The 19,432-nt window shown below is 46.3% G+C and overlaps 1 protein-coding gene across 1 annotated transcript in view; it reads right to left on the bottom strand.

Annotated features, from left to right (window-relative positions):
* Positions 1-19,432, bottom strand: part of KHDRBS1 (KH RNA binding domain containing, signal transduction associated 1) — a 21,295-nt gene extending 1,863 nt beyond the window's left edge. Inside the window, exons 1-8 of the mRNA XM_058856416.1 lie at positions 19,040-19,432; positions 13,057-13,184; positions 12,336-12,452; positions 11,345-11,491; positions 8,589-8,725; positions 7,245-7,473; positions 5,334-5,404; positions 4,248-4,306 (exon numbers count right to left, since the gene is read on the bottom strand). Of these exons, the coding sequence (XP_058712399.1) occupies positions 4,248-4,306; positions 5,334-5,404; positions 7,245-7,473; positions 8,589-8,725; positions 11,345-11,491; positions 12,336-12,452; positions 13,057-13,184; positions 19,040-19,331 (1,180 nt within the window). The 5' untranslated portion in view covers positions 19,332-19,432. The remainder of the gene's footprint in view (positions 1-4,247; positions 4,307-5,333; positions 5,405-7,244; positions 7,474-8,588; positions 8,726-11,344; positions 11,492-12,335; positions 12,453-13,056; positions 13,185-19,039) is intronic.

The raw sequence follows: 19,432 nt of genomic DNA, 5'->3' as shown, positions 1-19,432 counted from the left end.
CTGATCCCCCAAAATCCACCAAAACAACTCCTGAGCCCCCCAAATCCACCCTGTCATCCAGCAAAACTGCTCCTGATTCCCCAGAATCCAGCTTGTGATATAGCAGAATAGCTTCACCAAAAAAGATCCTGATTCCTTCAAAATCCACCAAAACAGATCCTGATCCCCCAAAATCCAGCTTGTGATCCAGCAGAATAGCTTCACCAAAACAGATCCTGATTCCCTCAAAATCCAGCAAAACAGATCCTGATCCCCCAAAATGCACCAAAACAACTCCTGAGCCCCCCCAAATCCACCAAAACAACTCCTGAGCCCCCCAAATCCACCCTGTCATCCAGCAAAACTGCTCCTGATTCCCCAAAATCCAGCTTGTGATATAGCAGAATAGCTTCACCAAAACAGATCCTGATTCCTTCAAAATCCACCAAAACAGATCCTGATCCCTCAAAATCCAGCTTGTGATCCAGCAAAACTGCTCCACCAAAACAGATCCTGATCCCCCAAAATCCAGCTTGTGATATAGCAGAATAGCTTCACCAAAACAGATCCTGATCCCCCAAAATGCACCAAAACTGCTCCTGATCCCCCAAAATCCAGCTTGTGATATAGCAGAATAGCTTCACCAAAAAAGATCCTGATTCCTTCAAAATCCACCAAAACTGCTCCTGATCCCCCCAATCCACCCTGTCATCCAGCAAAACTGCTCCTGATCCCCCAAAATCCAGCTTGTGATCCACCAAAACTGCTCCTGATTCCCTCAAAATCCAGCTTGTGATCCAGCAGAATAGCTTCACCAAAACAGATCCTGATTCCTTCAAAATCCACCAAAACAGATCCTGATTCCTCCAAATCCAGCTTGTGATCCAGCAAAACTGCTCCTGATCCCCCCAATCCACCCTGTCATCCAGCAAAATAGCTCCTGATTCCCTCAAAATCCACCAAAACAGCTCCTGATCCCCCAAAATCCACCAAAACAGCTCCTGATCCCCCAAAATCCACCTTTTCATCCACCAAAACAGCTCCTGATCCCCCAAAATACACTTTGACATCCAGCAAAACTGCTCCCGATTCCCTCAAAATCCAGCTTGCCATCCACCAAAACCGCTCCACCAAAACTGCTCCTGATTCCCCCAAAATCCACCTTTTCATCCACCAAAACAGCTCACGATCCCCCAAAACAGCTCATGATCCCCCAAAACAGCTCATGATCCCCCAAAACCAGCTCATGATCCCCCAAAACAGCTCATGATCCCCCAAAACAGCTCATGATTCCCCCAAAAACAGCTCATGATCCCCCAAAACAGCTCATGATCCCCCAAAACAGCTTCCCAAAACAGCTCATGATCCCCAAAAACAGATCATGATCCCCAAAAACAGATCATGATCCCCCAAAACAGCTTCCCAAAACAGCTCATGATCCCCCAAAACAGCTCATGATCCCCAAAAACAGATCATGATCCCCAAAAACAACTTCCCAAAACAGCTCATGATCCCCCAAAACAGCTCATGATCCCCCAAAACAGCTCATGATCCCCCAAAACAGCTCCAAAAAAGCTCATGATCCCCCAAAACAGCTCATGATCCCCCAAAACCAGCTCATGGTCCCCCAAAACCAGCTCATGATCCCCCCAAAGCTATCCAAAACAGCTCATGATCCCCCAAAAACCAGCTCCAAAAAAGCTCATGATCTCCCCAAAGCTATCCAAAACAGCTCATGATCCCCCAAAACAGCTCCAAAAAAGCTCATGATCTCCCCAAAGCTCTCCAAAACAGCTCATGTTCTTCCCCAAAACGATTTGTGATCAGCCAAGGCAGGGTCACCCGGAGCAGGTGACACGGGGACAGCTCCAGGTGGGGTTGGGATGTCTCCAGAGGGAGGTTCCAGCTGTTCCAGGGCTGCAGGGAATGAAGTTCTTCCTCAGGGTGAGGTGGAACTCGTTGTGTTTTAATTTATGGCCACTGCTCCTCGTCCTGTCCCCGAACAGAGCCTGGCACCGTCCTCTGACACCCCTTGGGGACATTTTTTGGGGGCAGACATGCCACCTGGCAGTGCTGCACCAGTACAGGACACAGCACATCCCAGTCCTGGGACAGTGGAAGGTGTCCAAGGCAGGGGATGATCTTCAAGGCCCCTTCCACCCCAAACCATTCCAGGATTCCATGAAAAAAGCGGAGTTTACTTGCAGCACCCACCCCTGGGAGCTGTCCCTGCCAGGTCTGAAATCCAATGTCCCAAGACACCAAATCCATTCCTCCCACCCTGTTCCCACTTTCTCCAACTGTCTCCAGCCCAGTTTGGTGATTTATTCCCTAATTTCAGGGAAGCTGTGGATAAACAGATTGGATTAACTGTGCCAAGTGTCCAAGGAGCATCGTGGCCTCCCAGTCCTGGCCAGCTCCAAGAGAGCAGGAGGCTCTTTGTGCTCTGGGAGTGACACGGGCACAGCAAAGCCAGGGAAGAGCCAGCTCCTGGGAGCAGCTGTCTGGAAAACACCTGGATTTGGGTTTAAACTGGAGCAGGGAATGCCCCAAGGTTCCTGGATTTGGGTTTAAACCTGGAGCAGGGAATGCCATGAAGGTCCAGGATTTGGGTTTAAACCTGGAGCAGGGAATGCCCCAAGATTCCTGGATTTGGGTTTAAACTGGAGCAGGGAATGCCCCAATGCTCCTGGATTTGAATTCAAACCTGGAGCAGTGAATGCCCCAAGATTCCTGGATTTGGGTTTAAACTGGAGCAGGGAATGCCATGGGACTCCAGGATTTGGGTTTAAACTGGAGCAGGGAATGCCATGAAGGTTCCTGGATTTGAATTCAAACCTGGAGCAGGGAATGCCATGAGGTTCCTGGATTTGAATTCAAACCTGGAGCAGGGAATGCCATGAGGTTCCTGGATTTGAATTCAAACCTGGAGCAGGGAATGCCATGAAGGTCCAGGATTTGGGTTTAAACTGGAACAGGGAATGCCATGAAGGTCCAGGATTTGAATTCAAACCTGGAGCAGGGAATGCCATGAGGCTCCAGGATTTGGGTTTAAACTGGAGCAGGGAATGCCATGGGACTCCAGGATTTGAATTCAAACCTGGAGCAGGGTGAACAGGAGACAACAATTCTGCTTCCCTGATTTTGCCAGGACATGAATTCCCAATTCCCAGGGATCTCCAGCTGCTCAGGAATGTCACTACCTGCACTCACTCAGCTGTGAAAGGCACTGGTTCCAGCCACATGGAATTCCACACCTTTCAGCAGCTCCCTGGAGAGCTTTGGGAATTTTGGAAAATTCCTTGGGGTCCTGTCCCAGTTTCCCTGTGTGAGGAGCAGGAAAGTCCTGTCCAGCAACAACAGAACTCAGGATCATCAGGACAAATCCAGAGTCAATCCCAGAGCAGCCTTGGGGAGGAAGATGAACTCTGGCCCAGCCCAGAGCAACACAGGCTGGTCTGGGGACAGAGGACAAGGATTCCTTCTCATTGCCACATCCAGATGCCATTCCAAGCCTGGATATGGAACTGGCCTCAAAAGTAAATGCAGCCACAGCTGAGGAGAGCAGGAGGCAGGAAGAGAACTTTGGAATGTCTTCCCAGGGAAACAGGGAATTAATTCTTTGTTTTACTTTTCCTCTTGAACTTTATCCCAACCCATTAATTCCCTCACTTTTACCCTTCCAATTCTCTCTCCATCCCATAAGTGGGGAGGGATTCAATGAGGTGTGGTTGCCCTTTGGGGTTAAATCACAAAATTTTGGCTCAGCCCAGCCTAAGTTGGGAGTTTGACATAATTTAGATTAGCTGAGCTTTGCCTACTGAGCCCAACTGGCTCCACACAGCCAAGGAGAGGCCTCCTGATGACATTTACATCCAAATTTTGGGCAGATCTACAGCCCAGAGTCAGGATTTGTGAGGATAAGGGAAGCAGATGGAACCATATCAAATCCAGCCATGAAAACCAGACTGCAGCACAAGTGCTGTGGGTGGAAATCCAGACCTCCTGAAATATTCTAAAGCTACAAAGGAAGGAAGACATTTCCAGAATTAAAAAATGATTTTTTTTTTTTAAAGCACCACCTTTGAGACAGTCAAGATTGAGAAGAATCTAAACCCAGAGATGGGTGGTCCTTATGCTAAGACCTAAATAAAAACACCACAAAACCCACTCGAGATTCTTCTCAGTTTTTTTTTTATCCAGACATTGGAAAACTGACCACAAGCAATTCCCAACCCCCTTCCCTATCCCAGAATTCCCAGACATACCATAAGCTTCATAGGTTTCCTGTGCCTCCCCATGTCCATAATCATAATATTCTGTATCCCTGGAAAAGCAACGAGGTGGTTACACACAGGGAAATCCCATTCCCAGTGCTCAGTGTCATTCCCTGGATTCCAGCAGAACTCTACAGCTCAGGAATGTTTCTATTGGCTTCAAATGGGATTAAAAAAAAAGGGGGGAAAAAGGGGGAAAAAAGGGGGAAAAAAGGGGAAAGAAAGGGGAAAGAAAGGGGAAAGAAAGGGGAAAGAAAGGGGAAAGAAAGGGGAAAGAAAGGGGAAAGAAAGGGGAAAGAAAGGGGAAAGAAAGGGGAAAGAAAGGGGAAAGAAAGGGGAAAGAAAGGGGAAAGAAAGGGGAAAGAAAGGGGAAAGAAAGGGGAAAGAAAGGGGAAAGAAAGGGGAAAGAAAGGGGAAAGAAAGGGGAAAGAAAGGGGAAAGAAAGGGAAAAAAAAGGAAAAAAAAGGGGAAAAAAAGGGGAAAAAAGGGGGAAAAAAGGGGGGAAAAAGGGGGGAAAAAGGGGGGAAAAAGGGGGGGAAAAGGGGGGGAAAAAGGGGGGGGAAAAGGGGGGGGAAAAGGGGGGGAAAAGGGGGAAAAGGGAGGGGAAAAGGGGGAAAAAAAGAGAAAAAAAGGGGGAAAAAAAGGGGGAAAAGGGGGGAGGGAAAAAGGGGAGGAAAAGGGGGAAAAAAGGGGAAGAAAAAAGGGGGGAAAAGGGGAAAAAGGGGAAAAAAAGGGGAAGAAAAAAGGGGAAAAAAAGGGGAAAAAAAAGGGGAAAAAAGGGAAAAAAAGGGGAAAAAAGGGGAAATAAGGGGAAAAAAAGGGAAAAAAAGGGGAAAAAAAGGGGAAAAAAAAGGGGAAAAAAAGGGGAAAAAAAGGGCAAAAAAGGGGAAAAAAAGGGAAAAAAAGGGAAAAAAAGGGGAAAAAAAGGGGGAAAAAAAGGGGAAAAGAAAAGGGGAAACTAAGGGAAAAGGAAAAAAAGGGGAAAAAAAGGGGAAAAAAAGGGGAAAAAAAGGGAAAAAAAGGGAAAAAAAGGAAAAAAAGGGATTGCAGCATTCCTTTGGGAAGAGAGAATCCAACTCACCCTTGGCCCTGCTGTAGTAGCCCTCGTATCCCTCGTAGCTCTGGTCTGCATATGTGTCATCGTAGCCCTGGCAAGGATGGGGACAAAAATTTGTCACAAAAGGACCAAAAAGGAACCAAATCCAACCCCCAGCAGCTTCCAGAGGAGCCTGGAAATCCTGGATTCCCACAGGGAAAGGGCTCAGCACAACACAGAGGTAGCAGGGCTGGGATTAATCACACTCATATTTAGGAATCATTCCATCTCCAGGATAAATCCATGTGCCCAGAGAGCTGGAATTGTTATCAGGGAAAGGTTTTTCCCCAGAAGGTGCTGGGCACTGGACAGGCTCCACAGGGCACCAGGAAAACGCTCTCAGGGATGCACAGGGAGGGATTTTGGGGTGTCTGTGCAGGGCCAGGATGATCCAGGGGATCCTTCCCAGCTCAGGATATTCCATAATTCTGTGTCATCCAAACCACACATTTACAACCTCCAACCTCTGAACTTTTCAGTGAAAAAAAAAAAATTTCTGGGAAGAGAAACCAGATTTCCAGGTGTATCAGTATTTGTGATGATTCCCAAAAATGCTGTTGTGATCCAAAATCAGTTTTCCCATTTTCCCTTTGGAACACAGATGCCAAAAATTAGCTTGGCAGGAGGGTGGTCCTGAGTTATAGGGCTTGAAACACCACCCTGTCCATTCCAATATTTAATTTTTAGAGGATTTTTTTGGTGCTTCTTAAAGAATTCTCTTGCAGAAAGAGCAAGTAAAATGTGAATTTCATCCATTTTTGATGTCATTTTTCACACTGTGCCTGGACAGCCATGGGAAACTTCAGTTCTTGGGGCACTTTTATGAAAACCAATCCTCATTCTGGATTTAGAACACTTTGAATTCCATTCTTTGAGTGATGAACAGGCAGGGGAGGTCACCCAGCACCATCCCAATGGTCCCTGGAGATCCCAGCACCATCCCAAAGGTCCCTGGAGATCCCAGCACCCCACAGTGGTCCCTGGAGATCCCAGCACCATCCCAAAGGTTCCTGGAGATCCCAGCACCATCCCAAAGGTTCCTGGAGATCCCAGCACCATCCCACTGATCCCTGGAGATCCCAGAACCATCCCAGTGCTTCCTGGAGATCCCAGCACCATCCCAGTGCTTCCTGGAGATCCCAGCACCATCCCAATGGTCCCTGGAGATCCCAGCACCATCCCAGGAGTTGGTGGGATCCCAACACCATTTCCATCAGTCTCTGGTGATCCCAGCACCATCCCAAGTGTGCCTGCTGATCCCATTGATCCCTGGTGACCCCAGTACCATCCCAGCGATCCCTGGTGATCCCAGCATCATCCCACTGATCTCTGGTGATCCCAACACCATCCCACTGATCTCTGGTGATCCCAGCACCATCCCAGTGATCCCTGGTGATCCCAGCACCATCCCAAGAGTGCCTGCTGCTCCCACTGATCCCCAGTGATCCCAGCACCATCCCACCGATCCCCAGTGATCCCAGAACCATCCCACCAATCCCTGGTGACCCCACTGATCCCTGGTGATCCCACTGATCCCAGCACCATCCCAGCAATCCCCAGTGATCCCAGCACCATCCCACTGATCCCTGGTGATCCCACTGATCTCTGGTGATCCCAGCACTATCCCACTGATCCCTGCTGATCCCAGCACCATCCCACTGTGATCCCCAGTGATCCCAGCACTATCCCACTGATCCCTGGTGACCCCACTGATCCCAGCACCATCCCACTGATCTCTGGTGACCCCAGCACCACCCCACTGATCCCTGGTGACCCCACCAATCCCTGGTGACCCCCCTGCTCCCCGGTGCTCCCCATCCCATCCCACCCTCCCTGCACCCCACCGAGCAGCCAGCACCCATTAACCCCGTGCATCCCGAATCGTTCCTTACATATTCCTCGTAGGTCTCTGGCACGGGGGGAGGGGGCAGGGGTATCCTCTGGATTCCAGCTGCCCGTGCCCGGGGGGCAGGAGTGCCCCGCACCGCCGGGGGAGGGGGCACCCCCCGGGCCAGCGTGGCCCCCCGGGCCATGGCCCCGCGCACGGGGGCTCCTCGCACCAGGGCACCCCGAGGAGGGGGAGGAGGAGGAGGAGGAGGGGGAGGACCAACCCCACGGCCCCTGGAAAAGAGAGAGGAAGGTTTTGGTCAGGAGCCCGAGGATGGGGATTTTCAGCAATGATGTGAAGCTGCCAAAAAACGGAGCCAGGAATGCTGGATCAGCACAAAAATTCACAAAAATTTACAGCTGCTGTGCTGTAAGAGGTACCAAACTCTCCTTTGGGGTGAGAATTCTACAGTTTTAGGTGTAGAAAGACAAGAAATCACAGCTGAGGAAAGCAGGAGGCAGGAAGGGAACCTTTGGAATGTCTTCCCAAGGAAACAGGGAATGAACTCCTTGTTTTACTTTGCTTTTCCTGTTGAACTTTATCCCAACCCACTCATTCCCTCACCTTTACCCTTCCAATTCTCTCTCCATCCCATAACTGGGGAGGGATTCAATGAGGTGTGGTTGCCCTTTGGGGTTAAATCACAAAATTTTGGCTCCCAGCCTAAGTTGGGAGTTTGACATAATTTAGATTAGCTGAGCTTTGCCTACTGAGCCCAACTGGCTCCACACAGGCAAGGAGAGGCCTCCTGATGACATTTACATCCAAATTTTGGGCAGATCTACAGCCCAGAGTCAGGATTTGTGAGGATAAAAGAAGCTGTAGACAAAGAAATAAATCTGATACAGAACTCTTGGCAGGGAATTTCACTTTAAAGGACCCTCCCACCCACCTGGGATCACTCCAGATCCCTCAGGATCACTGAGGACATGGGCAGGGACTCTCCAAGCAGAAGGAAAAGCACCACCCATGGATCAGGGAGTGAGGTAAGCATTGAAGGAACAGTTTTGTTACCAATTTATCCCCAGGCTTTGACAGAAGCTCCCCCAGAGCTCTGCAGGGATGGGCATTTCAGCTGAAAACGCTGAGGGGGGCTACAGCACATCCATCACCAGCTGGGACCACTTCTGAAAGGCTCCTTTATGAAACTATTGATTAAACCCATCCCAAATCATCCCCAGTCTTGGATTACATCCCAAACATTGTGCTCCGAGCCAGCTGGTAAACCTTGGCTGAATCCCAAGGTCAGGCCCAGCAGCTGATGTGCAAGAAGAAACAGCTTAACCCCCTCTGACAGCACAACTGTGAGTGAAATCCAGCATTGCCAGGGCTGGGATTTTGGGAATACCTCGGAACAGGTGGAGGGGGAGGTGGGGCTGCCCCCCGGCCCCGCCCGGGGACGCCTCGGCCGCGGTTGGGCTCCGGGACCCCGTTGAGATAGGAGAGCTCCAGGAACTGCTCCTGGCAGATGTCATCCATCATATCCTGGAAAAAGGATGCAAATAAAGGATAAAAATAAAGATAAATAAGGATGTAAAGAGTCAGCTCCAGAGAACAGCTCTGGCATATCACAGGCTGCTGTGCTGGGATAAAAATAACTGCATGGACCTCAGTTCAAATCTGCTTTTACTGGGATTTGCTGCAGCTTTCTCCAAGATTCCAGCACCTGTGTCTCCAGGTCCTGATGTTCCCAGCATCCCAGGGATGTCAGGAGGATTTATGGGGGAAAGCCCAGGCAGGTCTCAGCCCACAGCTCCTGTCTGAAGGGGCAATGAGCCTGCACAAGGTAACCCTGCAGTGTTCCCATTCCCAAAGGAAAGGGTTGGGATGCAGAGCAAACACCCATTCCCAAATCCAAGCTGGCTGTTCAAATCCTTAGGGATGCAGTGTGTTCCTGGCAGATCCTTAAAGATCCCTTCCTTGGGGCCTAAAGGGGCACAGGAGATCACCCAGCACCATTCCCAGTGCTCCCTGCTGATCCCAGAATCATTCCAGTGCTCCCTGCTGATCCCAGAAGCATCCCAGCACCATTCCAGTGCTCCCTGGTAATCCCAGCACCATTCCCAGTGCTTCCTGGTGATCCCAGAATCATCCCAGTGCTCCCTGCTGATCCCAGAATCATCCCAGCACCATTCCCAGTGCTTCCTGGTGATCCCAGAATCATCCCAGTGCTCCCTGGTGAGCCCAGAATCATCCCAGCACCATTCCCAGTGCTCCCTGGTGATCCCAGCATCATCCCAGCACCATTCCCAGTGCTCCCTGGTGATCCCAGCACCATCCCAGTGCTCCCTGGTGATCCCAGAATCATCCCAGCACCATTCCCAGTGCTCCCTGGTGATCCCAGCACCATCCCAGTGCTCCCTGGTGATCCCAGAATCATCCCAGTGCTCCCTGGTGATCCCAGCATCATCCCAGTGCTCCCTGGTGATCCCAGAATCATCCCAGCACCATTCCCAGTGCTCCCTGGTGATCCCAGAATCATCCCAGTGCTCCCTGGTGATCCCAGAATCATCCCAGTGCTCCCTGGTGATCCCAGAATCATCCCAGCACCATTCCCAGAGCTTCCTGGTGATCCCAGAATCATCCCAGCACCATTCCCAGTGCTTCCTGGTGATCCTAGAATCATCCCAGCACCATTCCCAGTGCTTCCTGGTGATCCTAGAATCATCCCAGCACCATTCCACTGCTCCCTGCTCATCCCAGCACCATTCCCAGCGCTCCCTGGTGATCCCAACACGATTCCCAGTGCTCCCTGGAGATCCCAGCATCATCCCAGTGCTCCCTGGTGATCCCAGAATCATCCCAGTGCTTCCTGAAAATCCCAGTGACCATCTCCCACCAGATGCATGAACTTTCCCATTTTTTCCTCCTAATTCAACACCCAAGTTTAATTTTAAAAACACACTTCAAGTTCTGCCACCCTTGGAGGCAAAATCCCAGCACAATCCTGTCACACACCAGCACAAAATGCCAGGAATTTGGCTATGAAAGCATTAAAAAGCTTCACCAGGAAAACACATCCCCAAGCAGGTGACAAGTGGCACCTGTAGAAAAACCTGCTCTGCAAAACCAGGTTTTTTTATGCATTTGAAACTGTAAAAATATTGATTTAACTCAGAAAAAAAGACACAAAATACGAAAAAAGACACAAAAGATTGTATTTCGTGTCTTTTTTTCTGAGTTAAATCAATATTTTTATAGTTTTAAATGCAGAAAATCCCTGGTTTTGCAGCTAAGCTGCCTGGTTTTGAGCTACTAAGCTGCCTGGGCAGTCACCCTCCTCATCTTCACACCCTTCAGCACCTCTGTATTTAATTCCTGACCTGACCATGAGGTTTTCCAGCCATTCCCACTAAAATTGGCAGGTGGAGCTAGACAGGATACCCACAGCTTGAACTGGGAGAGAAATCTCCACCCCAAATGTTTTGTCTGGGAGTTTTTTGTCATTTATAATTAAAATTATAATGAAATTATAATTATTTATTATAATATTATAATTAATATATATGATATAATGTAATGTAATATAATGTAATGTAATGGAATATAATGGACTATAGTGTAGTATAATGTAATATAATGTAATATAATGTAATGTAATATAATGTAATGTAATATAATGTAATATAATATAATGTAATATAATGATATAGTATACTATAATGTAATGTAATATAATATAATGTAATGTAATGTAATATAATATAATGTAATATAATATAATGTAATATAATGATATACTATACCATAATATAATGTAATGTAATGTAATATAATGTAATATAATGTAATAAAATATAATGTAATAAAATAAAATAAAAAATAAAATAAAATAAAATAAAATAATATAATATAAATATAATATAATATAATATAATATAATATAATATAATATAATATAATATAATATAATATAATATAATATAAATTAAATTAAATTAAATTAAATTAAAAAACAACAAAACACCTTCCTGAAGGATTCTACAAAGCTGCCACACACATTTAACCATTTCATCTCCTTTCATCTCTGCAGGAGGAGGAAATCCAACCCATCCCAAGCCAGTTCCATCCCTCAGGAATAAAAAAAAGGAGCAGGACACATACTGGGACCAGGAATTTCTTGACCTCCTCCATGGCATGGGCCATGAGGGCATAGGCCTCGCAGGGGGGCCCAAAAACCTCGATGAAAACGTGCAAATCCATGTTGAGATGGGCGTATTTGGGATCCCCCCCTTTACGAAGCTCTTCCTCCTGGGGAAAAAAAAATAAATTAAATCTTTTTTTTGCCTCTTAAAATCATATTTTTTTGCCTCTTTTCTAAGCTTTAACAAGGTGTGTAAGGGTATTTTTAAAATAAATAAAACCTTTTTATTGCTGCCTCTTCATGTGGCTTTATATTTTTTTTTTTAAGGAAAAAAACTTCCACTTTTTTATTGCTGCCTCTTCAGCTGGTTTATTTTTTGCTAAATCAACGTTTTTTAACTGGTGCCAGCAAAATTTTTACCTCAGAATATTTAAATATTCTCTTCTACGCCACTTTGTGGAACCCGATGCCTCCGACAACTCCTCCTCTATCTGCTTTAAGATATCTTTAAGATATCTTTAAGATATTTCTGTTTTTCAGGCTGTTTCGCAGTTATTTCACAAGTTAAAAACAACCTGAAAGTGTTTTTAAAAAACCTTTTTGTGCCACTCAAGTAAAATCTGAATTAAGTTACAGCTCTGCTGGTTCTTAGCTCAGCTTCAAAATAAACAGGAAGAAATAAAAAACATCTTTTCCCCATTCTTTTCATATTTTTTTTTTTTCTGTTAAAAAAACCCTCCTGGTACTTTGTGATTCACCAAAGATTATCAACATCTCCACTGAACCAGAAGAATTTAAGGATTTCAGAGGGAGCAGCTAGAAAAGGGATTTTTTATCTTTTTATGGAGGGGAAAAATATCCCTTTAGTGAAAGGCTCTTCAGGAGATTAATCCTTATTTTATCAACTTTGAAGTTCATTTTTCATTGAAGCTTTATCTAGTTTAATTTTTAATAAAATGCTTGGAGAGACACTAATTCTCACACCACAAAAGGAATTTTGCTGTCTTTTACCTTGGCTTTATCTCTCATTGAACCTTTCCCCAGCACAGAGATTTTAGCACCAGTTTCTTCCTGAAGTCTCTTAATGGTGTTGCCTTGGGGTCCCAAAATCTTCCCAACAAAGTTGAACTGGAATTTAAGAAAAAACAACAACAAAAAAAAATCAACTCCAGAGCTCAAAAAAAGTCAACAAAATTTTTTTCTGAATGTTCTGTTGGTTGACAAAGGAAGAAAAAAATAAATAATTCTTCATTTCTCCTCACCTCACCAAAAAAAAATGCACAGGAAAATTTAACTTTCAAAAGGAAAAATTAAGTTTCTAACCTTTCTTTTCATGAGAATAAAAGTGCTCCAACAGAAAAATCAAGCTAAATTAAGTGTTTCAATTCCAACATCTACTCTGCAGCAGCTTTCCAGCAAATCTTTAAGGAGTTAAATGTAAAAACACAAAGCTCCACACTTGGAATTGTCTGTTCCAGCAATCCAAAATCCCACCTAGGCACCACCATTTATCACAAGATATTCTAGAAATTCAATGTATTAAAAATTAAATCCCTGCAGGCCTGCAAAGAAAGAAAGAAAAAAAAAATAATCCCTCCTCACTTTTCAAAAGAAATATTTTGAATTTTGCTTTAAAAAGAAGATTTAACTCCTGCTGACACTTTGCCAGGCACAAAATCCCACAGAAAAGAAGCAAATCCCAGAGATTCCATCACCCTTTTCTGGCCCTCACCTTGGGGTACTGTTTGACAGGGATCAGAACTCGTTCTTTCAGTTTCATATTCTTGTGGGAAAATAAATCCAGGTAGTTCTCTTCCTCATCCTTCTTTGTTGTCTCACCCTTCTGAATTTTTTCAATTTCTAAACAAGATATAAAAATAGGGCTGCTTTATATTTTCCTTAAACAAGCATCAGATCAGAGATGGAATCATGACAAGGACAGAACCCTACAAATACCAGAAGGAAATTCCTGTGCTTTCCTCTGCCAGCCCCTAAATCTGCAAAGAAACCAGCTCAAACTACATTAAAATCCAACATTTTTGCTAAATTGTGACAGAAATCAGCAAGTTTTTATCATCCAACTCGAATTTATTTGAAATCTGCCCTTTAATCAACACCTCCAGGCACGATGAGTTTTGGTTACATTGAAAATATTCCTAATAAACATCAGTGTGCTTTGGGTTAGGAAATTCTCCCAGCTTCACCTCATGAAATAAATTCAGATTTATCACACAAATAATTCCTAAGTGGGAATTTTAAACCCTTTAAACCCTTTAAAAAATTTAAATTTTTTTATAGTGTGCAGCCATAAAAGCCAGTCTCAGAAATTCTTAATTCAGCAACGCAACTACAAATTATTTGTCTCTCAAAATTGAGATTTTTTTTTTTGCTTTTTTAATGATTTGTCTCTCAAAATTATGATTTTTTTTTTTCTTTTTTAATTGCCTGTGGTGAATTAAAAATCAATTTTAAAACCCCACTGAGGCAGCCTGAGGGGAGCTGGGACAGTCCCAATAACCTGCTGGAATTAGGTCGTTAAGGGAAGTTAATTAGGGCCTGGTACACAAACACCTCCTGGAAATTCAGCTTTCACTGAGAGATAGCAGGAGATGACCCACATGGAGATGGAAAATCCTCTTCCAGGCATTTCTGAGTTATAAATTAATTTTCCTGGTGCAGGAATAACCCCTATCATTTTCCAGAAGAACACAGCCCACAGCTGCCTGGATTTCCCTTTCCAGAGGTGATAAAACCACAATTTTTATTTCAAGGCAAACAACTCCGTGACAAATTCCCCCAAATGTGGAGTCAATCCATTGTTAACAATCCCAAATTACTGCTGATCCTTTGGTCCAACAGAAAGAAAAACCCAAACTGATCATTAATATCCATCCCAAATCCTAATTTCAGGCTGTTTATCAGAAGAGGAGCCTGGTGAAAAATCAAATTATGCCATTCCACCAGCAAACCCAAGGCCTGTAAATTTAATTTCTGAGCCTCTTCCAAGGGAAAGAGACACTTCCCAAAATTATCCAGAGCACTGGGATTGAGCTGGGAGAGCAAAGTGCAGCCTGCTTAGTCATGAGCAGGATTTCCAGCACACTGCAGCTGCAATATTTTGTATTTCCTGGGATTTTTGGCCACGTCCAACCATCTGCTTGAGTCTGAAATGCTCCTGTCCACAGCTCCATGAGCCTGCCAGATGGACTTGATGATCCTGGAAGTCTTCTCCAACCTTAAAGATGTTGAATATTTGGGGTATTATCCATTAGGGAATATTTTTGGATCATCCAAGCAGGAATAAGGGGTCACCACCACCCTTCTGAACAACCCCTGGGCTGAGAAGCATCTCAGAAAAAAATCATCAAATTATCTCTATTTTAATTATATTTCTTTTGTTATAGGCCCAGTGATATAAACTCGGTTTTAGTGGGGCCCCCTTGTCAGCTGGGCTCAAACCATAACAGAATTGTGCTAAAAAACCTGAATTTTGTATTTTTACTCCCAGCAGCCCCTTGTCTCCCCTCACAAAATTGTTATCATGACTCCTTACATTTCAAAATTGAAAGAAATCTCTTGAATTTTGCTGTAAAAAGAAATTATTTTTCTGAAGATAGAAAGGAAAAGTAAAAAACCTTCAAGTTTATACACTGCCAAATTTATAAAATAAGACAAAGAGCTGTCTTGGTTTGTTTTATGGAGTTGTTTGGGTTTTTTTTTATTTTAGCTCCAAGAACAGGGCAGAGAATCAAGATTTGGAAATTAAAGGTTGCACTGTTTGCCTGTTTAAGGATAACCTAAACCACTTAAATAATTTGTTTTTCTGAAAATGCATCCTGCAGACAAACAAAAAGTGTTTTTTTTACACACACATCCAGAATAAAAACACCCTCAAACTTCCTTGATAAAATTAAATGAAACATGAATTAATTACTGTTAAATTAAAAAATTAAAATGAAACTAAACAGAGGAATTTTCTGCCTCCTGAAAACACCACAGGACTGGGTGAAAACCTCTGCAAATCCCAATTCACACCCAGCAAAATCCATTTTTGCCTCCTGCCAAAGCTGCAGAAACATCTGGGAATTGGGCTGGGCCACAAGGAATTAAATAAATTGATCAAAACCAAACCAGAGGAGAAAAGCAGCAGCAGCTCCATGCCTTGAAATGGAACATAAAACACAAAGGAGGAGAAGGAGCAGCGGAGGAATTCCAAGCTCTTCCAAGCTTTGGGAATTCAGGGCACCTCCAGATCCAAGGGGGAGTCTGGAAATAGGTGAGGAAGGATAAAATCATGGCACTGCTGAGCTGGATGTGACACCAGGAGCAGCTGTTGGAAAATCTGGATAGCTGGAGGGATCCAGGCCCATTCCAGAGGTTTTTTGGGAGAAGGTTTCCTGCTTGCCACGGGGAATGTCAGCAGCATGAGTGGCTTTTCCAGAGCTTTCCAGGGCAGGGATGGGCTCAGCAGGACTCCTATGGGGCAGGTAAAGGGGGCTGGGAATGCTGCTGTTCCTCCTTCCTGCTCCTGAGCTAAGCCCCAGCTCTTCCTTAATAATTAAAATCCATGGGAAGCGCTGGCCTGCAGCTCAGCTGTGCTCTGGAAGCACATTTGCAAGGCTGAAAATATTACCAGCAAAAATAATACTGACCCCTAAAAAAACACCTCCAAACCTGAAAGAATTTGGGGGTGGCACCTCTGAGGAAAGCAGAGCCTCCTCCATCCTTCCCTGCTTCCCAGCTGGTTTGATTTCTCAGGAAGGGGAAGCAGTTCCTGGCTAGATTCCAAGAATTTGGCAATCTTAATCCCACTATTTTTCCCTCCCCAAAATACACCCCCCACCCTGGGATTCCTGGGCAGGCAGCTCTGCTTTTGGGGCCTTGCTGGGAAGGGAGGGCACTGCCAGGAGAAGGAGCACAGGGAGGGAAAGGTGAGATTTGGGATGTGGCACAGAAACTCCTGGGATGGCAGTGGGAATGGGAATGGCCACAGCAGTGCCAGCAATTGAGAACACTGCCATGGTTGAACAAAATACAAATTGAAAAGTGCAACAGTGAAATGGTTTCAAACTAATCCAGCCTGAGACAATTTCAGGTGACAGTTTGGGGGCAGGATATTCACTTGGAAAGACAGGAATTGAAGCCATCTCCGAGCCAGGAGAGCCTGGACTCCACGTGGAAGGAGCTCCAGGGTGACATTTCTCATCTCCAGTGATCTCAGCCCTCTCTAATCCCTCCTTTGGCTCCCAGGAGCCACCACCCATCCGTGGGACATTCCCATCCAGTCCTTTCCCATTCCCAGGAATGAATCCCAGCCTGAATCCAGCAGGGAATTCCACGTGGGAGTTCCCCAGGACCTCCAGCTGCTCCTGCCTTTGCCAGGTGTTGCTCCAACTCCAACAGCTCCTTCCTGCTGTCATTCCCACCCCAGATGGAATGACACTGCTCACACAACCTTGGGAAGCTCAGCTCTTTTCCCTTGGACCTTCTCCATTAAATAAAACCAGCTAAAATTCCCAGAAAACCCCAAATCCTACACTCAAGTGGGATATCCCCCATTTTCCCAAAGGAGGGAAGCAGAGAGAGCCATGCCCTTCACACCAGCAGCAGCTCCCCCTGCTCTTTCCACAGCTTAAATCCAAAGGAAAAAGAGGATTTTCTTGCTCCTGTGGAAAAGGAAGGTCACACAGACCCCAAATCCCAGGAGGGAAACATGGATTATATTCGAAAATGCAAGAAATCACAGTTTTCAGTTTCTCCTTAGGATAACAGAACCCTCAATGTAGCCACTTCCATACCAGAATTAGTAAAATTAGTGGAATTAGTAAAAATCCCATCACTGTCAGACCCCTGCTCCCAAAAAAAGCCAATTCCCTCTAAAAACACAGAACCACCACAGTATTTTAGACAACTTTAAGACGTTGCTTTAAAATAAATGAATGCAGAATTCCTGCAGGGCTCCCTCCCTGAGGCAGGCAGGCTGAGCAACTTCCACTCTGGGAAGAAAATAAAAAGGCTGGAATAGGAATTCTGCTGACACTCAAGATCATTTCTGCGTCTGGAAGTCATTTTACTGGCTCTGTGCATCACAGCTTTGGCCCAGACTGAAATTCCAAGGAATTCAGAGCACTTTGGGGGATCATCCAGGCAAAAAAATTGACCTAAATCCACCATTTTACCTCAAATTTTTCCTCATCGTTTTCCTGCTCAGCTCACCTTGAACTGGGACTGTGAATACTCCCAAAATAAAGTGATTTTCAATATATCCACAGCTGGAGCTGCTCCAATTTTAAATCTCCCCAAGCTGCAATCAGCAATTTTTAAATTAATAAAAATCCCCCTCCTAAATCCTCGTTACACCCCTCAAGTGAAGGAGGCTTTGCAGGACGCTGCTCTTTGTGTGGGAATTTGCAAACTCCTTGGATTTCCTTTGGCTGGGAGGCACCACAGCCAAGCTGGCTGAAGAATTTTATTAATCAAAACCATTAAACTGACGGAAAATCGGATTATAAAACTCCTTTATTTTGATCAAGATGCTGGTGGGTGATGCCGTGACGATCTCTCCTGGTTGTTTGCACAATAGGAGAGAGACAGCAATTCCCAAGAATTATTCCCCGCATAAATAAAGCTTGTAAAACCTCAAGAGCCGCACCAAAACTCTGCATTTATAACCCTCGACAAAACAAATTATTTTAAAAAGCAGGATACCAAGCACAGGGGAGATTAAACAGATCCTTGTTTTGGGAACCTCCCAGCTCCCCCCACCGTGCACGGAAAGCAGAAAGAGGTTGGGAATATTTGAAGTGATTTAAAATGGAATATTTTAAGCTGACTCCAGAGTGTGGGAGCAGCTGAATGGGCTGGATGGAGGCCCCGAAGGCGGTGCAGCAGCTGCAGAGGGGAGATCCAGGGAAATCCGAGCTGCCAGGCGATTGGACAGAGGCGGGGAGGAAGAAGAAGGCTCGGCTGGGCACAGAACAAAGACTGCCATTTCCAGTCCTTCCTCGGGCTCGGCACGGATTTCCAACAGGGGAAAAAAAAAAATCCCAGAAATGGCTCGCTGGGATTTAAGCACCGCTACGTGGGAACCGCCCCGGGTTTTTAAGGTTCCTTTTTAGCTCCTCTGTCCCCAGGGATGGAAGAGCTGCCCTGGTTTCGGCTCCTTTTCTTCTTAACAGCTGTTTTTAGGGAATTTTATGGGAATCACGTTACCAACACCCTGATGTTTTGCCTGTTCCCGAGCAGCGTTTGGCTCGAGACTTTTCAGTAAAGGAAAGGAGATGTCCTCAAGCCAGCGTGGCCAGGACAGGTCACCTGAAGGGTCCCAAAGGGAAATTCCATCCCCCGGACTGTCACTCCCATCCCAGAAACCCCAAGGAGCTCGGGGATGGGGTGGTGAAGAACCGGGGATCGCTTGCTTCTACTCCTTCTCAACATCACAATTTATTTACTATTACCATTACGTTTTATTTCAATTATTAAACGGCTATCTCAACCCGCAAGGGTCTTGAGTCTCTTGATTCACCCGTCTGGCCCAGGCCACACCACAAGGACTAACGCAATGTAATATAACCACCAATAAAACACACACAAAACTTGCGGATTAACCTCCGATTACACAGGGAAATAGCTCATTTTAACCCCCTGTGGCACCGGAGCCAGAACGGCCACCGGGACCCGCTGCCCTCTCCCTCCTCCCGGCGCTGCCCCGGTACCTGCGGTGAGGAGCTGCATGGCGTGCGTGAAGGACGGGTCCAGGCTGTCCTTCTCGGCCATCAGCTCGGGCAGGTACTTGTTCTCGGGCTCCATCTTGCCGCCAACCATCGAGCCACCGGAGCCCCCCGGCCCTGAGGCCCCGCCGGTCGCGGCCCCACCGGGCGGCGGCTGCGTCCCGCTGGCGGCCCCGCGGGCCCCTCCGCCACGGGGCGCTCGGCGCGACGGCGGCGCGCGCCCACCGGGACCCTGTCCTCGAGACAGGCGGCCGGCGGGGTCGTCGCGGCGCTGCATGAGGCGGAGCCGGGGCGGGGACGCCGGGCCGGGCCGAGCCGGGCCGGGGACAGCGGCGGGAGCGCAGCGGCCACACCGCCCGCGCAGCGCCGGGGCCGGAA

This window comes from Poecile atricapillus, chromosome 24 (genome assembly GCF_030490865.1).
Source record: "Poecile atricapillus isolate bPoeAtr1 chromosome 24, bPoeAtr1.hap1, whole genome shotgun sequence".
NCBI lineage: Eukaryota > Metazoa > Chordata > Aves > Passeriformes > Paridae > Poecile > Poecile atricapillus.
This window is presented reverse-complemented; position numbering and strand designations above follow the sequence as displayed.